Source organism: Rhinoderma darwinii, chromosome 8 (genome assembly GCF_050947455.1).
Source record: "Rhinoderma darwinii isolate aRhiDar2 chromosome 8, aRhiDar2.hap1, whole genome shotgun sequence".
NCBI lineage: Eukaryota > Metazoa > Chordata > Amphibia > Anura > Rhinodermatidae > Rhinoderma > Rhinoderma darwinii.
In genome coordinates this window covers 27,686,726-27,712,035 of record NC_134694.1, presented here as the reverse complement: position 1 = coordinate 27,712,035, position 25,310 = coordinate 27,686,726, and the positions used below count along the sequence as shown (strand labels likewise).

The 25,310-nt window shown below is 41.9% G+C and overlaps 1 protein-coding gene across 1 annotated transcript; it reads left to right on the top strand.

Annotated features, from left to right (window-relative positions):
• Window positions 1-591: 591 nt before the first annotated feature.
• Window positions 592-17,283, top strand: TNFSF15 (TNF superfamily member 15). Its single transcript, XM_075834230.1, has 4 exons — window positions 592-850; window positions 6,580-6,601; window positions 8,185-8,229; window positions 16,772-17,283. The coding sequence occupies exons 1-4, from the start codon at window positions 593-595 to the stop codon at window positions 17,176-17,178; spliced, it is 732 nt and encodes a 243-aa protein (XP_075690345.1). The 5' UTR covers window position 592; the 3' UTR covers window positions 17,179-17,283.
• Window positions 17,284-25,310: the final 8,027 nt, after the last annotated feature.

The window sequence follows — 25,310 nt, the reverse complement described above, 5'->3', positions numbered from 1 at the left end:
TGTACTTAAAGTTGGTTAAAGGGCCAGATTTGAAAAATGATGCGATAAAAGGAAAGCAATGGTGCAATGATATGTAATGTGGTTACATACCAATGAATGGTACAATAAAAAATATAATTAACCTGTAATGTCTCATTGTTTGCACTTTTCAGAAATGACCGACAGTGTATTTGCAGCACCTAATAAATGTAATTTACATCAATGTTCAATTAAACAGAACATTTTTAACGTGTGTGAATGCTAAAACAAGTAGCGGCAAAAATCCCTAAAGTTCAATCGAGCAAATAACAGAGAATTCCCTCTGGCTGTCGTCTGAGTTTCACTCTCAATTCTAAATCCCTTTTGTACTATCTTCTCCACTTCTGTTTGCAATGTGACCAACCCACACAAGTTCATTATCCTAACACCACCTACTATATTGTACAGGGACTTTCCTAAGACATTGCATTGTAGAACTGAGCTAGTGCACTAGTGAGGAGTATCGACTGTAGGCGGAAACACTCCCTTACAGGATTGGAGGGGATCACCGGACACTTGGAAAGGGGGGGGGAGCTGGTGCCTTTATTTATTGCTCTGACCGCTTCATGAGAACATGATTACTGGGGCCTTTCTCAATCCTGAACTGAAGCTGGGAGCACAGAAATCACTAAAAGATATGGATCATACAAGCATTAACATGCTGCAAGTAGAGAAGAATCATGTTACTTCCAGCTCAGGCTCTTCACATGCTCAGGATAAAAGTATTAGGTGGCTGAAATGGGCAGTCGCCTTCTGTCTCATTCTCCTCTTCGCCCTGGCATTGTTTATATTTTGGCAATTATTGAGAGGTGGTATTCCTGACAAAGACAAGGTAATTCACAATGAGCTGATGGTTTGTGCTTCCAGAAAACAATATGGGTCATGCGCTCACAAATTGGAACATTGTTTAAACTGTTGTTGTATGGGTGCGGTATTTCTCAAACTTTCGCACAATGCTTAGTGGATATGGCACACTTTCATGTGGGAGGACTATGTACGGTGTATCCTGCAAATCTGGTGCACTGAAAACCATATTAATGTTTGATGTGTCGCGGTGTGCCAACGGGAGATTAAAGGGATGGACTGTCTGGCTGCCAAAAATGCTGCAACCCAAGCAGTCAGGGAAGGATGCTGCCTAAGACAAAGTTCTTACCTCAGAGATGGTGCACACCTTGATGTGTCACATTGTATTCTAACCACAACCCTTTCTATTAACATCATTCTTATTGTTAAAGTTGTCAGTAGGTGGGTCCAAGAAGCAGCAGTGGGTTATTTAATGCGATAACCTGCCTGCTATTCATGTACTGAAATGCATAGGTATTATCATGTCAACTAAATACATGACTATTAGGGTATGTTCACACACAAAGTGTTTTTCTATTGACACTATGAAAACCAGCTCCAAAAATGGCTCAAGAAGGGACATGCTCCTTCTTTTTAAAGGGCCTTTTTTTATGCGCCGCTTTTTAAAACAGCAGCATAAAAAAACGCCCCGTCGAAACGAAACACCGGTTTTCCCATTGAATTCAATGGGCAGATGTTTGTAGCTTTTTCGGTGTGTTTATGCGACGAAATACGCCTGAAAACACAGCGTGTGAACATACCCTTACACGAACATGACAGAGCATCATCAGACATATGGGTTCCTCGGTATGTTTTTGACATCCTTATCATTTAGAAATTCTTAATCGAAAAGTGGTGAATTGGTTTTTAAAGTTCCATTCACAGTGCATGTATTTTTGTATTTTTTTTCAAACTATGGCAGCAAAGAAGCACGTGTGTTGCATGTGGTTCTGTTGGGGGTTTTGTGGTGTTGTAATAGTGCAGCTACGTATATAGCCATACTACTACTACTGCTTGATGTGGACATACCCTTATTATGCAATGTATCAGCTGTTTCTAAACTGTAGATGTGATTTCCTAGTTGCATGACAAAACAAAATTACTGAGAAAACATTCAGATTAAAAAAACAAACAAAAAAAAACAAATTCAAAGGCGGGGGTTCCATTTTATAGCGAGATCTCGAAAGATCATAGATTACAATGCAATCGCTATATAGATATGGCTGTACAGAAGTCTTTTAATTTAACACTTCAATAAGCATCATAGATTGCCATTTATACTCGCACTAATGTCCCAACCATCCCACATGTGTTCTGCATTGTGGGCATATGCAAGGTACCGAGAGGGAAGCGTGTGATCACTCTCCTTCCTGATGGTACCCACGCGAATATTGAAATCTTCAGGTCGTCAGTCTTTGGTAAAACTGGACCAATATAAAGAATAGATTTTGTTGCGTTTTTATAAAAAACGAGTCCGATACAATTCGCAAGTGGAAATGCAAGATAAATTGACATGTTGCAGATTTTAAAATACGCACCGCAGGTCAATTTACATGCAGAAAAAAATCTGCAATGTGTAAATGGGATTTCTTGAAATCTCATTTACTTTGCTGGTACTATATTACGAGAATTACAAAAATGTGCGCAGCAAATTCACACGTAATATGTATCATGTGCATTTGGCCTGAAAGTGCCACAGCGCTAGCCCCTTCATTCTCATACTAGGGACTTATACGCACAGGATCTATACAACAAGTTAGGGAATATTCAGATGTGGCACATTTTTGCAGACACTGTCTGCATCAATGCCACACATAATCTGCGTTGCAGATTCCGTTGCGCCTTTGCCTAAAATGTGCAGTAAATTGCTGCGGATTAGTCGTTGCGGATTCAGGTGCAGATCACACCCTGCTCTCTTTAAAAACATTCCATCTCAGTCTGGGTATAGACCTCGACACACATAGGTCCAGCCAGAATTATGAAATATCCTGTTCCTGAAAGCAATCTGCAACGCAACACACATTACATCTGCTGATTTCATTGCATAATTTTGCAACTCCATTGAAGTCAATGGAGAAATTCCGCCACAAGTCCGAATCAAGTCAGCAACAGACAGTGTATGCTGCGGACAACAAATTCCGCACCGCAGCCTATGGTCCGCAGCGGAGTTGTCCGCAACGTCTGCACGAAGATAACTAAAAATGTGTGGAAACCAATGGACAGACTGTCTGCTGCGGATTTCCAGTGCGCACTGTCTGCAGCGGAATTCCACAGTAATTCTGCCACGTGTGAACGTGCCCTTAGAGTACCGATCCTCTGCTATGGGCCATACAGTACTGCAATTATATACTGAAGCACAAAGAGGTTTTTTTTCTCATGGTTTCACATGCCATAATATGAAGGTATTCTCTGCTTCTAGAAAGCAATACATGTGCCACAATGCCATGCACATGAGCTCTAAAGGGGGTTTTACACTGGGCAATTATCGGGGAAACGATCGTTCACGCTCATTGACGATAATTGCCCTGTGTAAACAGGGCAGCGATCAGCAGATGAACGAGCAAACGCTCAATCATCTGCTGATCATATCAATTTAAAAAATAAAAAATTATTGTTGTCGGCAGCACATCTCCCTGTGTAAACGCGCTGCCGACATGATAATAATGTATGGGGACGAGCGATCGGCGCTCATTGGAGCGGATCGGAGCGCGCTGATCGGCACTCGTTGCACCGGCCAAAATTGGCCGGTGTAATAGGGCCTTTGGTGTCAGTTGTCTACTAACACGATTCTAAGACAATTGCTACAAAGGAAATCCCAAATCAGCTGTCCTGCTGTATTATCTGATATAGAACGGAACTACAATCCAAGTAATTGCCTAACAGTTTATGTTAACTACATATAAAATAAAGGAACGCTTTAATCTTTCTTCATAAGCACACAAACTGTTAATATAGTTTGGACAATATCCGTGTGGTTGCATCACTATAGTTGGATTAGTTGCCTCGAGCGTTTTACTCGCATGACACTTTCTGTGTTTCGTTAATCATTAAGATAGATGTGATTTAATAGGATTACAGAGGATAGCCGTTTTCATTTGCGAATATATGTTATATACAATAGTGTCATAGTAAATAGAGACTAAAATACATGGTCTAAATATAATAAGTATATTATACAAGATGGGTGATGGAAATCAGTGTTTTTAGGATTTTCTTGATAGATGAATAGATTAAATGTGTGACAAGTGTACATTTATATATATATATATATATATATATATATATATATATATATATATATATATATATAAAAATAGGATTGCTGATGGACTGCAGAAATCTGTGGAGAATTTACATCCTTTTGCAGCATGCCTATAGGGCCTTAAGGGGACAAGTAGAAGTACATTTTATAGGGGTTTCCCCATAATTTACTTTTAGGAACTGTCAGGCTGGGTTCACACGACCTATTTTCAGACGTAAACGAGGCGTATTATGCCTCGTTTTACGTCTGAAAATAAGGCTACAATACGTCGGCAAACATCTGCCCATTCATTTGAATGGGTTTGCCGACGTACTGTGCAGACAACCTGTCATTTACGCGTCGTCGTTTGACAGCTGTCAAACGACGACGCGTAAAAATACAGCCTCGTCAAAAGAAGTGCAGGACACTTCTTTGGACGTTGTTGGAGCCGTTTTCTCATAGACTCCAATGAAAACAGCTCCAAAAACGGACGTAAAAAACGCAGCGAAAACGCAGCGAAAAACGCGAGTTGCTCAAAAAATGTCTGAAAATCAGGGGCTGTTTTCCCTTGGAAACAGCTCCGTATTTTCAGACGTTTTTGGTCACTACGTGTGCACATACCCTCAACTATTTAGAGCAATAGGTTTCTCATCTGCAAGAAACACATATCATGAAAAGGCAGATTCCATTCCTCAGTTATGTGCAAGGGTCCTTAAATTAAATGTGAATTAGAGAAACCAATGATGAAGAGGTTTCCCCCGAATCTGTTGGTTTTTTTTTTTGACATGTGCAATTCAGATGTCGTAAAAATTAAATCCACGATGCTTATGTTTTCTAATCAAAATTTCCAACTGCATAATCCAGTCAGCAACTATAACTACTGGTGCTTGTAATTTTCTCTTATCCATAAGGGTATGTTCACACGATGAGAGGCATTTACGTGTGAAAAGACAGACTGTTTATAGCTGCCTCGTTTCACACGTAAATGCTCCTCCTCGCATTTTGCGAGCCGTCTGAGACGCTCGTAAATCTTGAGCTGTGCTTCATTGAGTTCAATGAAGTACAGCTCAAATTACGTGGCAAAGAAGTGCCCTGCACTTCTTTGCCGAGGCAGTCAATTTACGCGTCGTCGTTTGACAGCTGTCAAACGACGACGCGTAAATAACAGGTTGTCTGCACAATACGTCGGCAAACCCATTCAAATGAATGGGCAGATGTTTGCCAACGTATTGTAGCCCTATTTTCAGGCGTAAATCGAGGCATAATACGCCTCGTTTACGCCTGAAAATAGGTCGTGTGAACCCAGCCTAAGACTGTTTTATTGTTAGTAATCTTATTATTTTCAGAAATAACCATCATTCATCATTCTGACCACTTAGTAATAAAACATATATAGCTTCTCTATTCTTGAGTTAAAGTGTTTTTTCCCATGAGAGACATTTATGACATATCCACAGGACACCGTTACTTCAGAGTAACGAGCGGCATCGCGCCCCCCCCCCACGCAACGCAATCGCGGGGGGGGGGTGATGGTTGCTATGGCTGCCTGGGGGCCTAATGAAGGCCCCCAGGTCCGCCATCTAACGATCGCTGGTTGCAGTCCCCTAAGGGGACTAATAAAAAAAGTAAAAATTAGTTAAATAAAGGTTTTTTTTTAATGTAAAAAAAAATTTAGAAATTGAAAGTTCAAACAACCCCCCTTTTCTCATTCCCCCCATGGAAAAAAAATAAAATAAACATAATTGGTATCGCCGCATCCGTAAAAGTCTAAACTATTACAATATATCATTATTTAACCCGCACAGTGAACGCCGTAAAAAAAATAAATTGTAAATGCCAGAATCTCTATTTTTTGGTCACCTCATCTACTACAAAAATTTAAATAAAAAGTGATCAAAACGTCGCATGTACACCTAAATGGTATTATTAAAAACTACAGCTTAAAGTTATGGCTCTCGGAATTTGGCAACACAAAATAAATTGTCTTTTTTACACTTAGGTTTTTACTTGTAAAAGTAGTAAAATATTGAAAAAACTATATATATTTTTTGAATCGCCGTAATCGTATTGACCCACAGAATAAAGTTGTTGTTTTAATTGCACAGTGAATTCCGTAAAAACGACGCGCAAAAAATAATGGAGGAATCGCTGTTTTTTTTCATTTTCTACAACACAAATAATTGTTTCCCATTACCTAGTAAATTATATGGCACAATAAATGCTGCGACAACAAACTACAACTTGTCCCGCAAAAATCAAGCCCTCATAGGACTATATCGACGTAAAAATAAAGAAGTTATGGCTTTTGGAAGGTGGGGAGGAAAAAACAAAAATTTTAATCTGAAAAAGGGCTGCGGCGGGAAGGGGTTAAATGACTCATGTCAGCTAGAAATGATAGAGTTTTAGACGAGTTATAAAATTAGATATTTGCTTTCTATCTATCATTTTTACTCATTATATTTTTTGTTTCCTTACAGGGAGAAATGGACAAACATGTAGGTATGTTATATAAACTTTAACTTCTTTAAATATCTTATCTCAATCTACGTAATCATGTATCCATTATAGATCAAAAGTCATAGCGATTAAAGGCTTTTTTATATGGGTCAATTATTAGGAAAACGAGCGTGTGTAAACAGGGCAATGATCAGCTGATGAACGAGCGTGCTGTTTGTATCGTTTATGCAGCCGAAAATGTTGTCGTTGTCAGCAGCACATCTCCGGTGTAAACAGGAAGATGTGCTGCCGACATCAAAGAATGTATGGGGACGATCAATCGTAGTAACGAGAGTTCATCCCCATACATAGATACTTGTGAAAGGGGCAAACGAGCGCCGATCAATGAGCTGTCTCGTTGATCGGTGCTCGTTTACACGGCTAACGTCAGGCCGTGTAAGAGGACCCTAACACTGAGTATACATGTATCAATCTCACTTGCTAGGCAGTTCAAAGTATAGATGATCAATGAAAGGTCGATAAAAAAATTATATATATATATATACTGCATAAACATTTTTCTAAAATAATATTTATGTCTCACATGTTTATGGGTATTTGACTACACCCAAAACTTCTTTAGTAAATTTAAAGAGTTTTTTTTTGTGATTTTGCATTGAGGAACCCCCCCATCAGCAGTATAAAGGGGCAGCGGCCCCTTCACTGCAGTATCTGACACAGTGACATCCATATGCAGAGTTGTGTCTAGTAAAAAGGGCTAAGCTGCAGTACCAGACACAGCTACAAATGTATGAATGATGCTGTGTCAGCTGCTGCAGTGAAGTGCCCACTGCACTCCAGTATAGGGTACGCAGCTGTCCAGAGAAGTGGTTGGGCACTACAGTATAGGGTACGCAGCTGTCCAGAGAAGTGGTTGGGCACTCCAGTATAGGGTACGCAGCTGTCCAGAGAAGTGGTTGGGGCACTCCAGTATAGGGCACACAGCTGTCCAGAGAAGTGATTGGGGCACTCCAGTATAGGGCACGCAGCTGTCCAGAGAAGGGGTTGGGCACTCCAGTATAGGGTACGCAGCTGTCCAGAGAAGTGGTTGAGGCACTCCAGTATAGGGCACGCAGCTGTCCAGAGAAGTGGTTAGGGCACTACAGTAAAGGGGACCAAGCTGTCCAGAGAAGTGGTTGGGGCACTCCAGTATAGGGAACGCAGCTGTCCAGAGAAGTGGTTGGGGCACTCCAGTATAGGGCACGCAGCTGTCCAGGGAAGTGGTTGGGGCACTCCAGTATAGGGCATGCAGCTGTCCAGAGAAGTGGTTGGGGCACTACAGTGAGCACTACTGCCCCTTCAATCTGCTGATTGCTGTGGGTCCCAGGGACCTAGGGATAGGCCATAAAGTAAAGTCCTTAAAAAACGAATACATTGCAAAAGTGGATTACATCACTACTACTATTAGTATTTCTAGGACAGTCAGATAATGATCTCGCTAGGACAAATAGACAACTAAGGTATGCACACATACATGAATGATTTCCCATGCATCTTAACTGAGAACAATGTGTTTCTTGTTTATTAACATGGCGGTACATTAATGATTAACACTTATTTATATTTATGTTTTTTTTTTTATTAAGGGCCAAATCTGGTCAATGATTCAAAACCCAAGGCTCATCTAACAGGTATTGATTCTAAACATCAGCCCTTATAAGACAAAGATCATCAAAATTCTTTACGTTATTTGAGGTAATGGGAGAAGAACATATACTTTGCATGCATAGTTGGCTACAAGCACATTACTGTGAATCTAACTAGAAAGAATCTTGCCTTCGCGCACCAGAACGTTTTAGCGTGCCCTGATGCGGGGGTGAAATAGGGAGCGGGCTCACGTGCTGACAGGTGGCACTCTAGCATTGTGGCTACTAGCACATTACTGTGAATATAACTAGAAAGAATCTTACTTTTGATTTTTTACCACTTTGCACACCACGATGTAATAGCACGTCCTTATGCGGGCTCACGTGCTGACAGCTGACACCCTGGAATAATGGCCAGGAACTGCGATTGATCTGTTCCTGACCGTCTAACCCCTGCGGTCAATAGCATCATCTAAGCCATTAGAAAGGGGGCGACCCCTCTGACATCCCATCAGCCCCCCGCGATGCGATCATGGGGTGCCGATGGTTGTCATGACAGCCCAGGGACCTAAGGTCTGCCTTCTAATGATCTCTGGTTCAAGTCCCCTAGGGGGACTAATAAAAATTGTGAAAAATTGTTTGTTTTTTTTTCTTTATCAAAGATTTTTATTTTGAAAATATAACAATACATAAACATTTCACGGTTTGTGCAAAAAATAGAAATTTGCACGCAGTGCAATACATTTAAATGAAGTATCATAGTATAACAACAGTATGCATATATATACATGTATAAGAACAACAGTAGAAGGTAGCCTCCCACCTATCAGAATTGAGTGATAAGAGAGATATAACGGCAATAACTGTACCATGTTCGCATCAAATCAGTGCAATAGTCAGGGAGACCGCCCCCCCCAGTAAAGTGAGAAGTGACACATATAAGAGCACTTTTGAATATATGGACACACAACACATAACACCAGACAACAAAGGGAAAACACATACAGACAAAAGCGCCTCAGGTAGGTAATATGATTTGTTCAGAACATTCCATCCAGCCAGAGAGGTAGATCAGCACCATCCCGGAATCCAGACCACACCATCCAAGTTTGGACGAAGAGCCCTGATTTGCCCCTATCAGCGGACAGCAACTCCTCCATCCTCATAATCCCGTTCACCTCCGTTACCCATTCCGCCAGGGACGGTACAGTATGCGATTTCCAGTGACGAGGTATCACCGTTCTCGCTGCGGTCAAGAAATGTCGAAAGATCCCCTTTTTGAGGTGTGGGAGTGATCCAGGAACCATAGAAAGCAAGCCTATGGAAGCCGAGGTCGGAACCTCCGTATGGAAAAGCTTGTTGCCTAGATCAAAAATCTTTCCCCAAAAGGGACGTAGCATGGGACAGTCCCACCAAATATGCAACATAGTTCCAGGAGCCCCCCCACACCTCCAACAATCAGCAGACACATCAGGGTATAGCCTATGTAACAAGGTCGGACAACGTTACCACCTGGTAAGTATTTTGTAATTCTTTTCCTGGGCAAAACAAGACATCGGTAACTTATGGGCTAAAAAGAAGGTGGTGCCCCACTCCTCTTCAGAGTGTCTAACCCCCATTTCCTCGTCCCATGCGGCAGTGAAGGATAATTGAGAAAAAGAAAATTTTGGCAGAAGGATCCCATGTAGGTGGGACAACACATGAGAAGGGGCTTTGGGCAAAGACAAGTAGAGTTCCAGAGGAGTCTTATCCTGTAGTAATACCAGGCAGTCACCCATGGAAGAGAGATAGGACCGCAACTTCAAATAGGACCACCAAGTTGACCGCCTCCCCGGGCAGGCAGCAGATACATCAGTCATTGGCAACATGGCACCGTCTGGAGTAAGGGTCTCAGACAAACATCTACCATTTGCTCTCTCCCAACAGAGGAATGTATCAACACCCTCCGCCGGAGGGAAAGAAGGATTATCAAATAGAGTAGTCAAGGGACCCGGGCGATGAACAAGGCCCGTAGTACCCAGGATCCGTTCCCATACCATGAGAAACTGACGTGTGAGGAAAGGTAGAGAGAGAGTTTGTCTCTGAAGGACTGACAGCCACGGCAGAGAGGATAATGCAAGAGGAGACATAGCCTTTTCAATGCGCACCCATTGCTTACCTGTTTCCGAACTGAACCAATCCACTACTCTCATAATTATCGCTGCTTGATGGTATCGTTTAAAGTCTGGGAGACCCGCGCCCCCGTCTACTTTTGGCCGGCTAAGGACAGCAAACCGGATACGAGGCTTAGAGGAGCCCCACATAAACTTGGTTATGGCCCTATGTAAAACCTGGAAAAAACTGGATGGTACGGCAATAGGGATGGTCTGGAAGATATACAGAAATTAGGGCAAGATATCCATTTTAACCGCATTGATACGCCCAAACCACGACATGCGGTTCCCGCCGTATTCCGCCAAGTCCTTCATGGTACGCTGTAGAATGGGCGTATAATTCAGAGCATACAAATCCGACTGTTGCGTGGGGACATGTACCCCTAGGTATTTTAAAGATGTAGGTTGCCACCTGAACGGAAAAACCTGAGCGAGATGGGCAGCTAGAGGGTGATCCAAAGAGATATTCAAGGCCTCCGATTTAGAGTAATTGACTTTAAAGTTACTTAAATGACCAAAGCACTCAAACTCCTCCGTCAAAGATGGCAAAGAAATCATGGGAGTTGTGATGTATACCAGGAGGTCATCTGCATATAACGCCAATTTATGATGCTGTGAGCCAACGCGTATACCATTAATATTAGGGTTGTTCCGCAGTGCCATGGCCAGGTGTTCCATGACCAGAACATACAAAAGAGGCGAAAGTGGGCACCCCTGTCTCGTGCCATTAGCAATAGACAGAGGATCAGATAATAGTCAGTTGACACGAACTCGAGCAGTAGGCCTTTGGTACAAGGCCATTATCCTATCCACCGTGGTGGTGCCAAGGCCAACCTGCGTCAGGACACTGCGGAGGAACACCCAGTGCACTCTATCAAAAGCCTTTTCGGCATCTATCGAGAGTAAGCACATCGGTATCTTACGGGTTTGGCAGTATGACGTCAAAAGGAGGGTTTTGTTAGTGTTATCCCACACTTCCCAACCACATACAAACCCCACCTGATCATCCACGATCAAGCCAGGCAGTAATGGCGATAAACGAGAGGCAAGCAACTTTGCGAAAAGCTTCACATCTACATTGATTAGCGATATGGGCCTGAAGTTTGCGCACACCATTGGATCCTTGCCTGGTTTTGGTAGGAGAGTTATATGAGCCTCGAGGGATTGAGGCGCAAAGGGACACGAGGAGGACACCGAATTAAAAACTTTCGGCAGAAAAGGAGCCAATTGATCTTTAAATGCCTTATAAAATTTGTTATTAAACCCATCGGGCCCCGGGCTCTTGCCCAACCCAAGGGTGACTCTCCAATAGCACGCTCCACTTCGGCTTCCAAAAAATCCTCCTCAAGCTCCAAAGCCACCCCCTCCTCCAAGGTCGGCAGCGCAGTATCATGAACATAAAAGTCGATTTTATCCCATAACGCCTCTGCCTGCATATCATGAAATTGGCCTTTAATATTGTATAGCGCCGAGTAATAGTGTTTAAAGCAGTCAGTAATACCAACCGGGTCATGAACCTCACCGCCCGAGGGAGATGAAACTTTAGGGATATATGACGCTTGTGTACGGGGATGCAGCATCCGTGCCAGAGACCTACCGCATTTATCCGCATGTTCGTAGGAGTGCTTGCGCATCTGATCCCTGAACCAAGCGTGTGACTGGTCTATCAAAGAACGCAAGGATTCTCTCACTGTAGTGAGCTCCGCAAAAATCTGTGAGGATGGAACCTGTTTATGACAGGATTCCAGATCCCGTATCTGAATCAAGAGACTTGCAATAGCAAACCCCTTTTCGCGCTTCAATCGTGCCCCATTTTGTATCAGTACCCCTCGAATGACACACTTCAGTGCCTCCCACTGGAGTGGCAAGGGAGTAGCTTCATGTTCATGAACCTCAAAGAAAGCGGTAAATTAATCTTTAATGGCCGCCATGCATACTGCATCCCGTAACAAATTGTCATTAAGTTTCCAGGATTGGAAATTAGGCAACGAGTTAGGAAATGTAAGGGTCAGAAACACAGGGGCATGATCCGACCAAACCATAGGGCCCACGTCAGAGGTAGGATGCCAGGTAAGCAAGTGGTGGCTAACCAAAAAAGGGTCTATCCGACTGTACATGTTATGCAGTGGGGAGAAATAAGTGTATTCTCTTACCTGAGGGTGTAGAATCCTCCACACGTCAATCAACTGCATGGAATGCATCACAGTTTTCAGTGCCCCCAAATGCGACTTAGGGACAACAGACCTGCCCGAGGAGGTGTCAAGTCTGGAATCGAAAGTCAAATTAAAATCACCTCCAACAATTAAAACGCCCTCAGTGAACTCCTCCAATTTCCTTAAATACAATCGGCCCACTCGTGCCTGGTCCTTATTGGGGATATACAAATTAGCCAGAGTAAAGATCTTATTACGTATGGATAGCTTGAGAAAAACATATCGACCATCCGGGTCAACCAGAACATCAATAATTTTATAAGAGAGTGACTTATGAATACATATACTGGCACCCTTGGACTTGGATTCCGAGTTGGTACTGTGGAACCAGGCCGGAAAATATCGATTCGTGAACTGTGGCGTATGGCCCGCCTGAAAGTGGGTCTCTTGTAGGAACAAAATATGTACCCGCTCTTTATGCATGTTATATAAAATTTGTGAGCCTTTTTCTGGGACATTAAGCCCCATAGCATTAAAGGTACAAGCCTTCAATTGTGCCATCGCCACCTCTCACTGAAGGAACTCGTAGAGCAATGCACTAAGCAGAGGCGAGACGAACAACAACAGGACAAACAAGGAAGGGAGACACGATAACAAAGACAAACAGACAGGTGAATAATCACCCACTCCTTGAGCTACTCAAGGAGAAACAATCCAATATACACCGGATATAATCATTGAGTCCCTAAAAGGAGAAGTGTCAGGACAAGGTCTAGCCAGCGCCCCGCACCCCCCAACCCAGTACAAATATCACACATCTTAGAACCAAAACATGAATGGCAAGAAAATCAAGGCAATTAGCTCAATATCACGAGAAAATGAAGTAATGGCCGACATTAGGTCAGGATCGAACAGAGATGCTAGCATAACAATACATTCCCGGAAATTTACACAGTTACCGCATGAGTGTACAGGCATGTAATTAGTAAAAACGTAGATAATCACATAACATACATAGTGCAGTAGTACTGGCAGCTGAACATTAATTAATCACGGGCAAATGGCCTATCTGATCACCTGTAGCCCCTACTTAGAGCGAAAGAATCGGTATAACGGAGTATTACATGAAACACATCAGACCTTCGCCTCCCAAGATATAAGCAGTAACAATTGAACTTAATAGGCCTAAGCCGACTGCTGGCCGACAAAGAAACATCCAGACGAAATCACAGCGGATCAGCACGTCGCCCACCAGGACGACCCATAGGAGAAGCGGGAGAACGACCACGCCGGCGTGGCCTTGGACGCTGTGGTGGTAGAGGGACATACGGCCAATCAAGCAGGGAAACTCTCGGCACCTGGAGGGCAGCACAGAAGTCCGGGACATCTCCTGGGTCTCGAACATTCAGTAATGTCCCGTCCCTGCGAACCTGCAGCTGGAAGGGGTGACCCCAGGAATAGGAGATCTCATGCTCTCTCAGCACATCCAGTAAAAGACGAAGCACTCGGCGTTTGTCCAGGGTCATCTTGGACAAATCGGATAACAACTGGATCTTGACCCCTTGTAATAAGACTTCTCCTTTATCTCGGGCCTTCCTCATGATCTGCTCCTTTAGAGAGAAAAAATGGACACGGCATAGCACATCTCTAGGCCTATCAGGATCCGGGTTACGAGGGCCAAAAGTCCTGTGAGCCCTATCCAGCTCCAATGGATCATCAGCAGGACGCTCCAGCAGGGAGTTAAACAAGGAATGTAAGACAGGTATGAGTTGCCCCGAAGATATATCCTCAGGAATACCCCGGAGCCGAATATTGTTACGGCGATTCCGATTCTCATGATCTTCAGCCAGGTTAAATAGTGCATGAATCTGCTGGGAGTGATGATCCAGCCGTTCTGCATGAGAGACTTGCTGCTGTGTAACAGTGGAAACGTTGCCTTCTATGCGCTGAACTTGATCGGACAATTGAGAGACATTAGTCGTAAGAGCCTGTATCTCAGATTTATAGGTCATCTCAAGACGATTCACATAACGCTCCATGTCCTGTTTAGTGGGCAATGTGGCGAGCTGTTGTCTCTGGCCCTGTAAATCATCTCCCATGCTAGCAGAGCCGACAATGTGAGGAGAGGAATGTAGATCCAGATCCCAAGGAGAAGCAGGCATCGATGCAGACCCCAGCATGCCAGAGGATGAGGAAGGAGAGACACGGGCGCCATGACTAACACCACGTGGTGAGCAGGACGGAGCGGGAAGCGCCATGACAGTTCCAGAAGGACCCATCTCCACCCCCGCCAGCAGGGAAGGAAACGGACCCAGGGAGCCAGAGACCGAAGAGGGGGTACTGTCGGTACCTGATGCTGCTGCAGCGGCAACCCCCGAAGAAGACTCTTCTGCAAGCGGGAATCCTGTTCCAGTTCGTCTCCCCTCCAGCGGCGCCATCTTGGGAGACGGCCCGGCAGCAGCGTCGGTGAGGAATCTTTGAATGGAGCCGGCTTAAGACATCTGCCTCGTACAGTATGGAGTCCCCGTGGTTGCCTTAGATTTCCTGACCATTAGGTAGGTTCAAGTCTGTCTTTTTAGTATGCTTATGTGCGGGTTATGGAAGTGCAGGAACGGACCTCTCAAGCAGCACGTCTGGTCAGCGCCATGTCCAAGCCACGCGCCCGTGAAATTTTTTTTTATAACGTTTTCAGTAGTAAAAAAAAAATATATGTATTCAAAGTTCAGAAAACCCCCCTTCCTATTTTCCTCTAAAGTAATGTAAAAAAAATAAAAAAGTAAACAAAATTTGTATATTATACATTATATACATATACGTAAAAGTCCAAACCATTACAGTATAACATTATTTAACTCACATAGTGAACGCCGTAAAAAATAAAAATTAAAACATCACAGTTGTATGTACAAATGGTACAAATAAAAACTACAGCTCGTCCTGCAAAAAATAAGCCCTCACACCGCTCAGTCAACGAAAAAATAAAAAAGTTATGGCTTTCGGAATGTGGTGAAACAAAACAGTTATTTTAATAAATAGTTTTTTCTTTGTAAAAGTAATATATAAATAACTATTTAAATTTGATATCACCGTAATCGCACTGAGCCGCCGAATAAAGTTAAGTTGTCATTTTTATTGCACGGTGGGAGCCTTAAAAACAAAACTCAAAAAACAATGGAGGAATCACACTTTTTTCCAATTCTACCCCACAAATAATTTTTGAATGGTGTATGTGAACCAAACCACCACCACCTCCATTATGGTCCTGTTCTAGGATGTTGAAATGGCTGTAACTATTCCCAGGTTTGTTGTGCCAATGGTCTTGTGATGTTGTAACACTTCGCTTCCACCAATGGAGCATCAACTGAAAATTTGAAATTGTTGTACTTTGTGTCATACTCTAGAAATGGCACCCAACAGTACATACAGCTCCTGGGGCACTGCCATCGAGTTTGCCCTATTATCCTACCCTACAGTAATTGATAAGGATTTGCCGTTCGATACGTGTCTGGTATCAACCACTGTTATTTCAAGAAAAAGCACATGGTTCATCTGTCTATTGGCATGGCCACTATTTGACCATTGGAAGAACAAACTGGTTGTTAGTAGGGTACATAAAGAAGTTATCGTGCAGGTTCAAGAAGTGTAGTATTAAGCCTCATGCACACGACCGTAAAAATCTCCGTAATTGTGGACTGTTATACGGTCGCATTCGGTTCTATTGGGCGAGGACACCTTTCCGTATCAATACGGATAGGTGTCCGTGCCGTAAAAACCGTGCCAGGAATTATGAAGCATGTCCTACTTTTCGTATTTTACGGCCATGTGCATGAGGCCTTAGGGTCGATTCACACACGGCAGATTATGTTTCAGAAATTTCTGCGACTGAAAATCAGTTTCATTCATTTAGGTGGGGATTTTTCGGCAGAGAGCACATGGATTTCTGAAAACTCCACTCAGAATAATGGAACTGATTTTAAGTGGCAAAAAATGTCTGCAAAAAAAATGCAAATCCGCCCTAACTTTTATCTGACAATCCGAATTATCTTTACTTTTTGAGCACAAGTGTATATTAGGAAATGCTAAATTTCCTAATATACAGCCCACCAAAGGTAAACATATATATTTTACTGTATATGTCAGGAAAAAGTGGCGCAGAAGCTTCATAAATATGGCATTCGGCAGGCTTTTTATTTTTTCTATTTAGATGCAAGGTGGTTTTTGCCATTATTTTTCCAATCTGTTCATTTTAATGCTATACTTGACTTGCTGGTTTCTTTTTAGGCACAAAGCAAAATGATGCAACTCAAGATCTGCAGTGGGAATCTAAACGTGGTCTGGCATTTCTCAAGAACGGAATGATGTATACCAACAAATCCATCGTCATTCCTAATGAAGGATATTATTTTGTGTACTCTCAATTGTCTTTTCGCCCTCCAGTTACTACATGTTCTGATGATAAATCTATATCACAGAGCATCATGCGGTCGAATTCCAACTATCCAGAGCCAGAAGTTATTCTCAGTGGAATTTCATTTTGTACAGAGGGCAGTAAGATATACCAACCCATTTATCTGGGTGGCCTTCTACATCTGAAAAGTGGTGATCGCCTGAAGGTGAATGTGAGTCCTATCACTCCAGTTGACACCTCTGTTGATCACAAAACCTTCTTTGGTGCTTTCTTGGTGTAATGGAAGTTACTGGATTACTGATGTGAATAGATTTATGATGGACACTATCATTGTGCCTTTATCTTTAAAGTTTATTAATTTATAAAGTCCCTCTATGTAATAATAGACCGACCATTTATATTTTCTACTTCTTTATGTTTTGTGTTAAAGTTATTTATATATGACCAAACTAGTTGTACGTCATCCTCCCATATTAGTTAAGAATAAGCCAAGAATTTCAGGATATGTTCATATTTTACATCTCAGTTTTCTACTAGGAAAATTTGCTGCTATGTAATGTCTGCACATTATAAAAAAAATATAAAAAAATACACATAGACACATCCCTAACAGCTCAGCCTATAATTAAATTAAACAATTAGTATTCCTACAGTACAAAACAAACTCTTTGTAGAAATTGAGGGACTGCTGGGAGATTTCAGCTCTGAAGGCTGCAGAATTGAGAATGCAGCTTTGAACTATAATACAAACTGTAACCAGGGATCAGTACAAATAATGCAATTTATTTAAAAAGGTACTCAATATTTCAAGTAAACTATTAAGAAATGTAAATTGTAAAATGGTGCTAAAAGGTGGACAGTTCCTTGAGGATCCTCTGGTACTCAAGTTGCATGACCGAGAAATCAACGTTTAATGCCTTCGGCGCCGCAATCGCAAAAGTCACGGACGCATCTCCACTATGTCGGAGTGCTCCAAATTTTCCTCACTGAATGCTGCCAGCCCCTCCCCTCCGACTCTAGTGGTCTCCTGATTGTACGCAGATAGAGGCACATGTGATGCCGGCACCGGGGGTATTAAACGTCGATTTCTCAGTCATGCAACTTGCATGACCGACACAACAGCTATTGTTACACTACCCACTCCCTCCTCTACAGAGCACTGTCAGCAGTTTTGAGGGATTCAAACTGCTGACAGATTCCATTTAACAACAGATCTTACACAGCATATTGATACATAATCTGTAGTACAGTACAGTATAGTTGCCAAGTGGAACTGTCATCATTAGGCCCACAGAAATGTATACAATCTCTTCTATGAAGAGTCACCAGCCGTATCTCATGAATACTGAGACACTTATTAACATTCTCAAGCAGATACTATATAAACAATGTGGAAATTGTTAAACTTTGACCATGAAAAACTTTTTGTGACCTGAGTAAATTTACATTCCCATATTTATAAATGTTTATTTCTGTTTGTAAATTTACAAACTTTTTTCACATGTGAAATGTCAATTTATATTATGTAATCACAATTTTTTATATTGAATAAATTTTGAGATATAAAAGTTATAGAACATTTTGTTTTGAAAAAGCTGGGAAACCATATTGTATGGATAGTTTTGTTAGTGCAATATAAGCTTACAGTACACCCTCCTTAAGGGTCAGTTCACACAGCGGATTTTGCTTGGCGGGTCCCGTCGCAAAATTTGGCGCAGCATTATTCCTGCCATCGGCAGGAAGATTCCTCCTCCCATTGACTTCAATGGGAGGTTCGGGCGGAATCCACCCAAAGATTGGACAGGACGATTCTTTTTCCCGCTAGCTAAAAAAAAGAAGCATCCAACGCCCATTGAAATGAACAGGAGGTGGAATTTTGTGGCGGAATCCACAGCGGGTTCCGCTGCAAAAGTTCCGCCTTTAGAACAGGGCCAAAGCCTTACGCACAAGAAGGGTCTCTGCAAATCTGTACTATGGAGACATAGATGATCTGTGCCGCTGTATGGTGCCTCTGTACAGCACCGGATTACAAAGATATTCTTCCCTAGAAGCAATGTTCATATTTGCTACATTACTCAATCTTCTTTGTATATCTATGTATTAATCTGCTTATAAAAGTAATAACCAAACGTAAACTATCATAATGTAAATGAGTATCAAAATATTTAAATTTGAATAAAGTAACAAATGTTAAATGGTTTTTCCAGTGCTAAGAAATGAATGGCCTATCCTCAGGATAGGCCATCAAAATCTCATCAGTCGGGGTCCTACTCCTGACAACTATGCCGAACAGCTGGTTTGAAGGAGCCACAGTGTTCGTACGAGCGTTACTTTCCCTTCATTAACTTTACTTCTCACACTGTGAATCGGCAACACACTTGCAGCAGGGGTTCACAGTATTACAGCCTTCTCCCATTCACTTCAATAAGAGAAGGCTGTAATACTGTGAAGCGGGTAAAGGAAATAAAGGGGAAGCAGCGGTTGTAAGAGCGCTTGTGGCCCCTTCAAAATAGCTGATCGTTGGTGGTGCCAGAGATATTGATGGCCTATCTTGTGGATAGGCCATAAATTTCCTAGGACTGGAAGGACCCCTTTAAAGTATTTATTTGCCACTTGTTTTAAAGTGGCCAAAAAACCACCGTGTCTGTTGCTATTAATATTTTATAGGAATATGCAAATAAAGTTTATTGAAACGTACCTACACATATGCTGTAATATATAAGGCAGAGCTGTAGAAGTTCAGGGGTAGCAGTCGCACCTGGGCCATGCTGACTAATGGGTGACTAAAGGCCCTCTGCCTTATGAGAAGACACTTGTATTATAAATGGCACATTCTAGGTGGGCGCCCTCTGACAGATTTTGTATTGGAGCCCATGGGCTTCAAGTTACACCTCTGATACTGGCCTTCATGTGGAACTACTGCCATACCAACCAATCAGATTATGTTTTTCTGTACCCAACATCGGAAAAATTAAAGGGGTTGTCCACGAACGGACAACTGATGGCATATCCACAGGATAGGTCATCAGTATATACTCGGTGGGGGTCCGACACCCGGACCCCACATCAATCAGCTGCACCAGCTGCCTCCGGGCGCCTGACGTCCATGCCGGAAGCAGATGGCTCCGGTCATGGAATAGCAACCGAGCTGCAGTACTGCAGCTGTACTCCTATTCAAGTGAATAGGGGCAGAGCTGCAGTTCTGCAGAATGGCCGCTATGCAGTGGTCGGAGCCATCTGCGTCCGGCTCCAACTACTGCACACCCTTCAAAACATTCGGCCTCCGGAGGCAGACGGTGCAGCTGATCGGAGCGGGGTGCAGGTGTTGGACCCGCACCGATCATATACTGATGACCTATCCTGTGGTCGGCAGCTGTTAGTTCGTGGACAACCCCTTTAAAGCTTGCGTCCGATTGGTTTCTATGGCAACATTTTTCTACATATATTTCAATCCCCAAGAGGTCTTGAAAGGACCACAGCTACAGTTACTACGCTTTTCTTTCCATATAGTATATTTCATATTTATACAGTAGATATTACTTTTCTGTGTATTTTCTATATGTAGATGTTGTCAGGGGATCTGCTCTTCAGGGCTGATTTACAACCAATAATATATTACAAAGTATGAGAACCTATTGTGCCCTTTTTAAAAAATGTTATTCAGTCCCAAAGATCCCATAAAAGGCTCTGTTTGCACTAGCATTATGTCTTCAGTTTATAACAGAGAAATGAGTGTTGTGACGTAGCCTTTTTTTTTTACTGGATACTGACGGATCCCAATAAAGTTTATCTTTAATGTGGTCTATCGAGCTTCCGGTATTTCTGACAGCAACAACAACTTGGCAGAAAGCCAGATAGAACCCCTTATTGGAAGAATGAACAAAGCCTAAAAATTATTTACATTTCTTCACTGAGATTGTTTCTTTAAAATTAATCTGATCAAGATGAAAATATTCTTAGAAATGTTCATACTTCTATGTGGGTGTTTTTGTAGACATTTCATCACCTGCTCTGCAATGTTTGGTATGCTATGACAATAATGTGAGTGTAAAGGAAAATGATTATGTAAGCAATAAGAAATTCTGAGAACATTTGGCTAGCCTGTTTGAATATTTTCTTGTGGAAGTCGTCCCATTTAGACAATGACTTTAAATGGATATTCCTAACTTAAACATTTGTGGAATAGACACGGGATACGGCATCAATGTCTGATAGATAATGTCTCCTGAGCGAGAGTCACCCGACTTCCATCCCGCCTTGTGAATGGGCCGCCAGTTGCTGCATCCTATCGGAGACATTTACTGAGTTTTCTGTGGCTGTTCCATAAATGTTTCAGTTGGGAATATACCTTTAAGTAATGTTGTAAATCTGTTTTATATTAAAACATGTGTTAGTCTATTATACATATTGTTCTTTTAAGCATTAATTTGGATGTAAGTCATAAAGCCGCAAGTAGAAATGGATTATTTTAAATAAATATATATATTTTGCTGTGCTTTATGTTCTTGTCTTTTACAATATCAGTTACTCTGGGTTAGTCACAAATGTACCATGATCTGAATATGTAACAGAAATTCAACACTAATTCAAGTTTACATTTATTTTCTGACAATTAAGTTTCATCTTTCTATAATCATTTAACCCCTTCCCAACTTTTGACATAACTGTACGTCATGGCGGAGTATGGAGTGGGATTACAGGTTGAACTCACTCCATATACAGTTGGTGACACCTCACTGTAACAGCTGGGATTATAGATAACGTTCCCGGCAGTTTAACCACTTAGATGCTGTGGTCAATAACAACCGAGGCATCTAACTCATTAGAAAGAGGGGGGGCATCCCACGATGCGATCGCAAGGTGCCGATGAAAGTTATGGCAGCCTTGGTGTCTAAGAAAGGCAACCTGAGGAAGTCATCGTGCCACCTGCATTATGGACAAAACGCCGATTGGCAGGGCAGAAAAATTATGGTTCCCTTGCACCCACCAGTGCCAGTTAGGGCTGTTCAATTGCATGCGCCTTGTAAGGACGTGGATTCAAATGAGTGCAGGGAAACCGGATCAGATTCCCTCTTTCTTCCTGGTTCTACAAACTGGCTGTCCTTTTAACAACCAATTTGGGAGAACCAGGGAGACCTGTTCGGATCCCACTCCTGGGTAATCTGCTGTGACATCACAAATATTTTCAATCAGATAAGCACAGGGGTGGACATACCATACATACCATCAAATTAGCAGTTGGAAATCAAGGAGCCCATACTTGCACAGTGTCCATCTGTTGTTGTCCAGCCCCGACTGTGTATGTGTGTCTGTGAAAATTATATTTTATAGTGCTGATGGTTGTATACAGTGTTCTTCCTACACAGCAGCATAATATACACACACAGTAGCAGGAAATATATAGGATAAGGAGCCCACAGAGAAATATGGTGAAGATTTTAAATAAAATGTTTATTAGTAAGATTTTTTTATTGCAATTGAATCTTATTTACTAGACCTTGGAGAGCTCCTTCCTTGGATTTTTCATCTTTTATGTCTCCCAAAGACCTCCACAATTCAGTCATTGTCGCAAATACACACAAGAAACGTTCAATAAAAATTATTTTTGCAACCATTATTTTTTAATTATCCCAATGCATCAAAAATAAAAAATGTAGCAACTTTGCAATTAGACTTGATTAAAAATATCCTGTCATTTTGTGTTGACAGCTTATATATCTCCATGGTTACAGACTACAATCAAATCCATAGATGGATCCTGCGGTCACGCTCCCTTCCATCTGTCCCCTTTGTTTTGCTAATGTATACTTGGTAGGTTAGTAAGAAGGGGGACAAATGGAAAAGAGTATGTCTGCAACATCAGACTGCAACGTTTGTTTGTAGTCTGTTACCATGGCAGCACGTCGATTTGCATAGGAGCTGTAAAAAAAGAGTATTTTGTATATATTTTATATATCAAAACTATAAGCAAAGTTGTTTCACTTTTCATTTTCATTGCATTGGAAGAATAAAAAAAATTGTTGTGAAGTTGTACATAGTACAATATACAGAATATCATACTGCCTAAAAGAAATAGTGTTACCATGTAAAACTCTCCCTGACCTTATACCACTCTTCCATCTGGTACAGTCATACAGAGCAGGTGCATATGAACTACATTACATGTGCCAATCTAGACTCTACTGGCATCTCAGTTTAGATGCCAGGAAAGTAACTTGCTGTGGATTTGGCGTAGGTTTTACCCTATGCATTGCAAAGGGCAAAATCTTGTGTGAAAATCTTCACCAAATCAAGGTCGCATTGGCATGCCTTCAATTCCATGTTAATTTTTTTCAGCTACATGTAGATGAGGTTATTAAAACCCCATGCACATCTATTGTACTGTAGATTGGCATGTATTTTCAGTGGGGTATTTGCACCAAAAAGCAGCAGTAATTCAGCAGCATTTGAATTCCCCTTTGTAATTGGAAAACAATGAGACACATTTATTTATAGCTTATCGGAAATTACCTTTGCATAATACGTATATACATATATGAACAGAAGGAGAACAAGGAGCAAAACAGCCAAGTAGTAAAATAACATATCTTTAATTTACACATCAATACACATAACATGTTAAAAGTTACAAAAGGACAAGAAGACTCTGTAGTTCCAGTAAAGCACTACCAAGGATGACTCCCAATACTGGTCCAGAGCGAAATTACAAGCACTCCAGATACAGAGTGTGGGGTATGGTCAGAGTACCAAGTGATATGAATGAATGGTTATACCCTAATATAATACAACCAGTATATGCAATAAACAGGATTAGGGATTGAAATAAGTCACTGGTAATAATAGGTCCACAAACTGCTCAGTCAGCCCCCACCTCTCTATTCAGAGATAGTCTTACCCATGATACGTGAACCAGGAGAGTCAGTCAGGCGTGCAGATAAAACCCCATGTCAGGTTAGTAATGGTCTGGTGAATTGTTGAATTTTATTGAACCTATAGCCCTGTAGGTTATTATCACAATGCCCCTGCTCCTCAGGGGCTCCTGTCCTAACATTATATGAAAGGGAGTCCATCACCACTTAGGCCCCCCCCCCCAACCCCACCAATAACACCACTAGATATGTCTATGGGAAGGCATTGGCAACCTACTCCTGTAAGACGGTAGCGCCATTACCTAACAGCGACCGAGGTCGCAAGTGCCGCATATCCTTATCCATGGACGTAATCCGGGATCAGCGCCGCTTGTAGTGCTGATTTTTGGGAACTTCCAACTACAGAGCTACCATTTCTGGAAACAGGACAAAGAATTTTGAATCCGGCACAACCCGTGGCCTGCAGTTCCCTGGATAATCCATATATCAAAGACCCAATCTACAGGGGTGTCGTGTTCCTAGCACGACATCACCATGTGAGCATATCACTACCACATCATCCATTCCACATTGTTTGTGGGTAATGCCCAAATTTTGCGCCATTTTTTTCCTTTCAGCTCCACTACTTCTGTAAGATAGCTTAGTTCTGTGCAAAAAAAGTACACCATATACCAGAGCTGTCAGTCAACTGCAGGTGGGAGGGGGAAGGAGGTGTTAGAGATCCGGATGCTGGACACCCCAGACACTTGGAACTTAATTTGCATATGGCACTTGGGACAACAAAAGTACTTATTTACATTGATGCAAGAGCTAAGATCTAGTGCTCTTGGTGGTATGGGGTGCCAAAAGTGGTGACACACTCCCTTTAAGGACTTACTAATAATACAATTCTCTAATGTCATTTGGCTTTACCTTAGCGTCCTCTGCTTGTTCTAGATGTACAAGACTAGTTTCTACTGTTCATTTTTGGATCGCCCTTGTCCTATTTTGCAATAAAGAATCAGCCCAAGGGACAGAAACTAACAAAAGTTTATTACTGTAATGAACAGGAAATGCAGGTTTGCTCGTTACACAGTGCAAACTTCCAGATATGCTGGCGAGTAAAGATTATATTTTAGTATACTACAGTGTGTATGAAGATAAAAAAAAAAAAAATCCAGCTGCCATGTCTATTTATAAGAAACAAACTTCCATAACCAAATACAGAAAACTGCATCATTACACACTACCACAACTAAAATAGAGGTATGCTTACCTGCTTACCATGGCTGTACTATGGGGAAAATATTGAAAGTGCTTGTAATCAGAAACAAAGCTTAAAACTTTGTGACAAACAACATCCCCCTATCCATGAAATATTGTAACAATAGGAATAATGCATGTCCTTTTAAAGTGACTGTCCGGTCTCCTATACTCAAAAGGTGAAAAAAAAAAATATTAATCTCTCAAAAAGAGGGAAAGACCAAATTAAAGAAACCTACTGTTGCTGCTAAGTGAGCCCACCGTAATGTAGGCGCAGGCGTAATGGAGAGAGCGCATGACC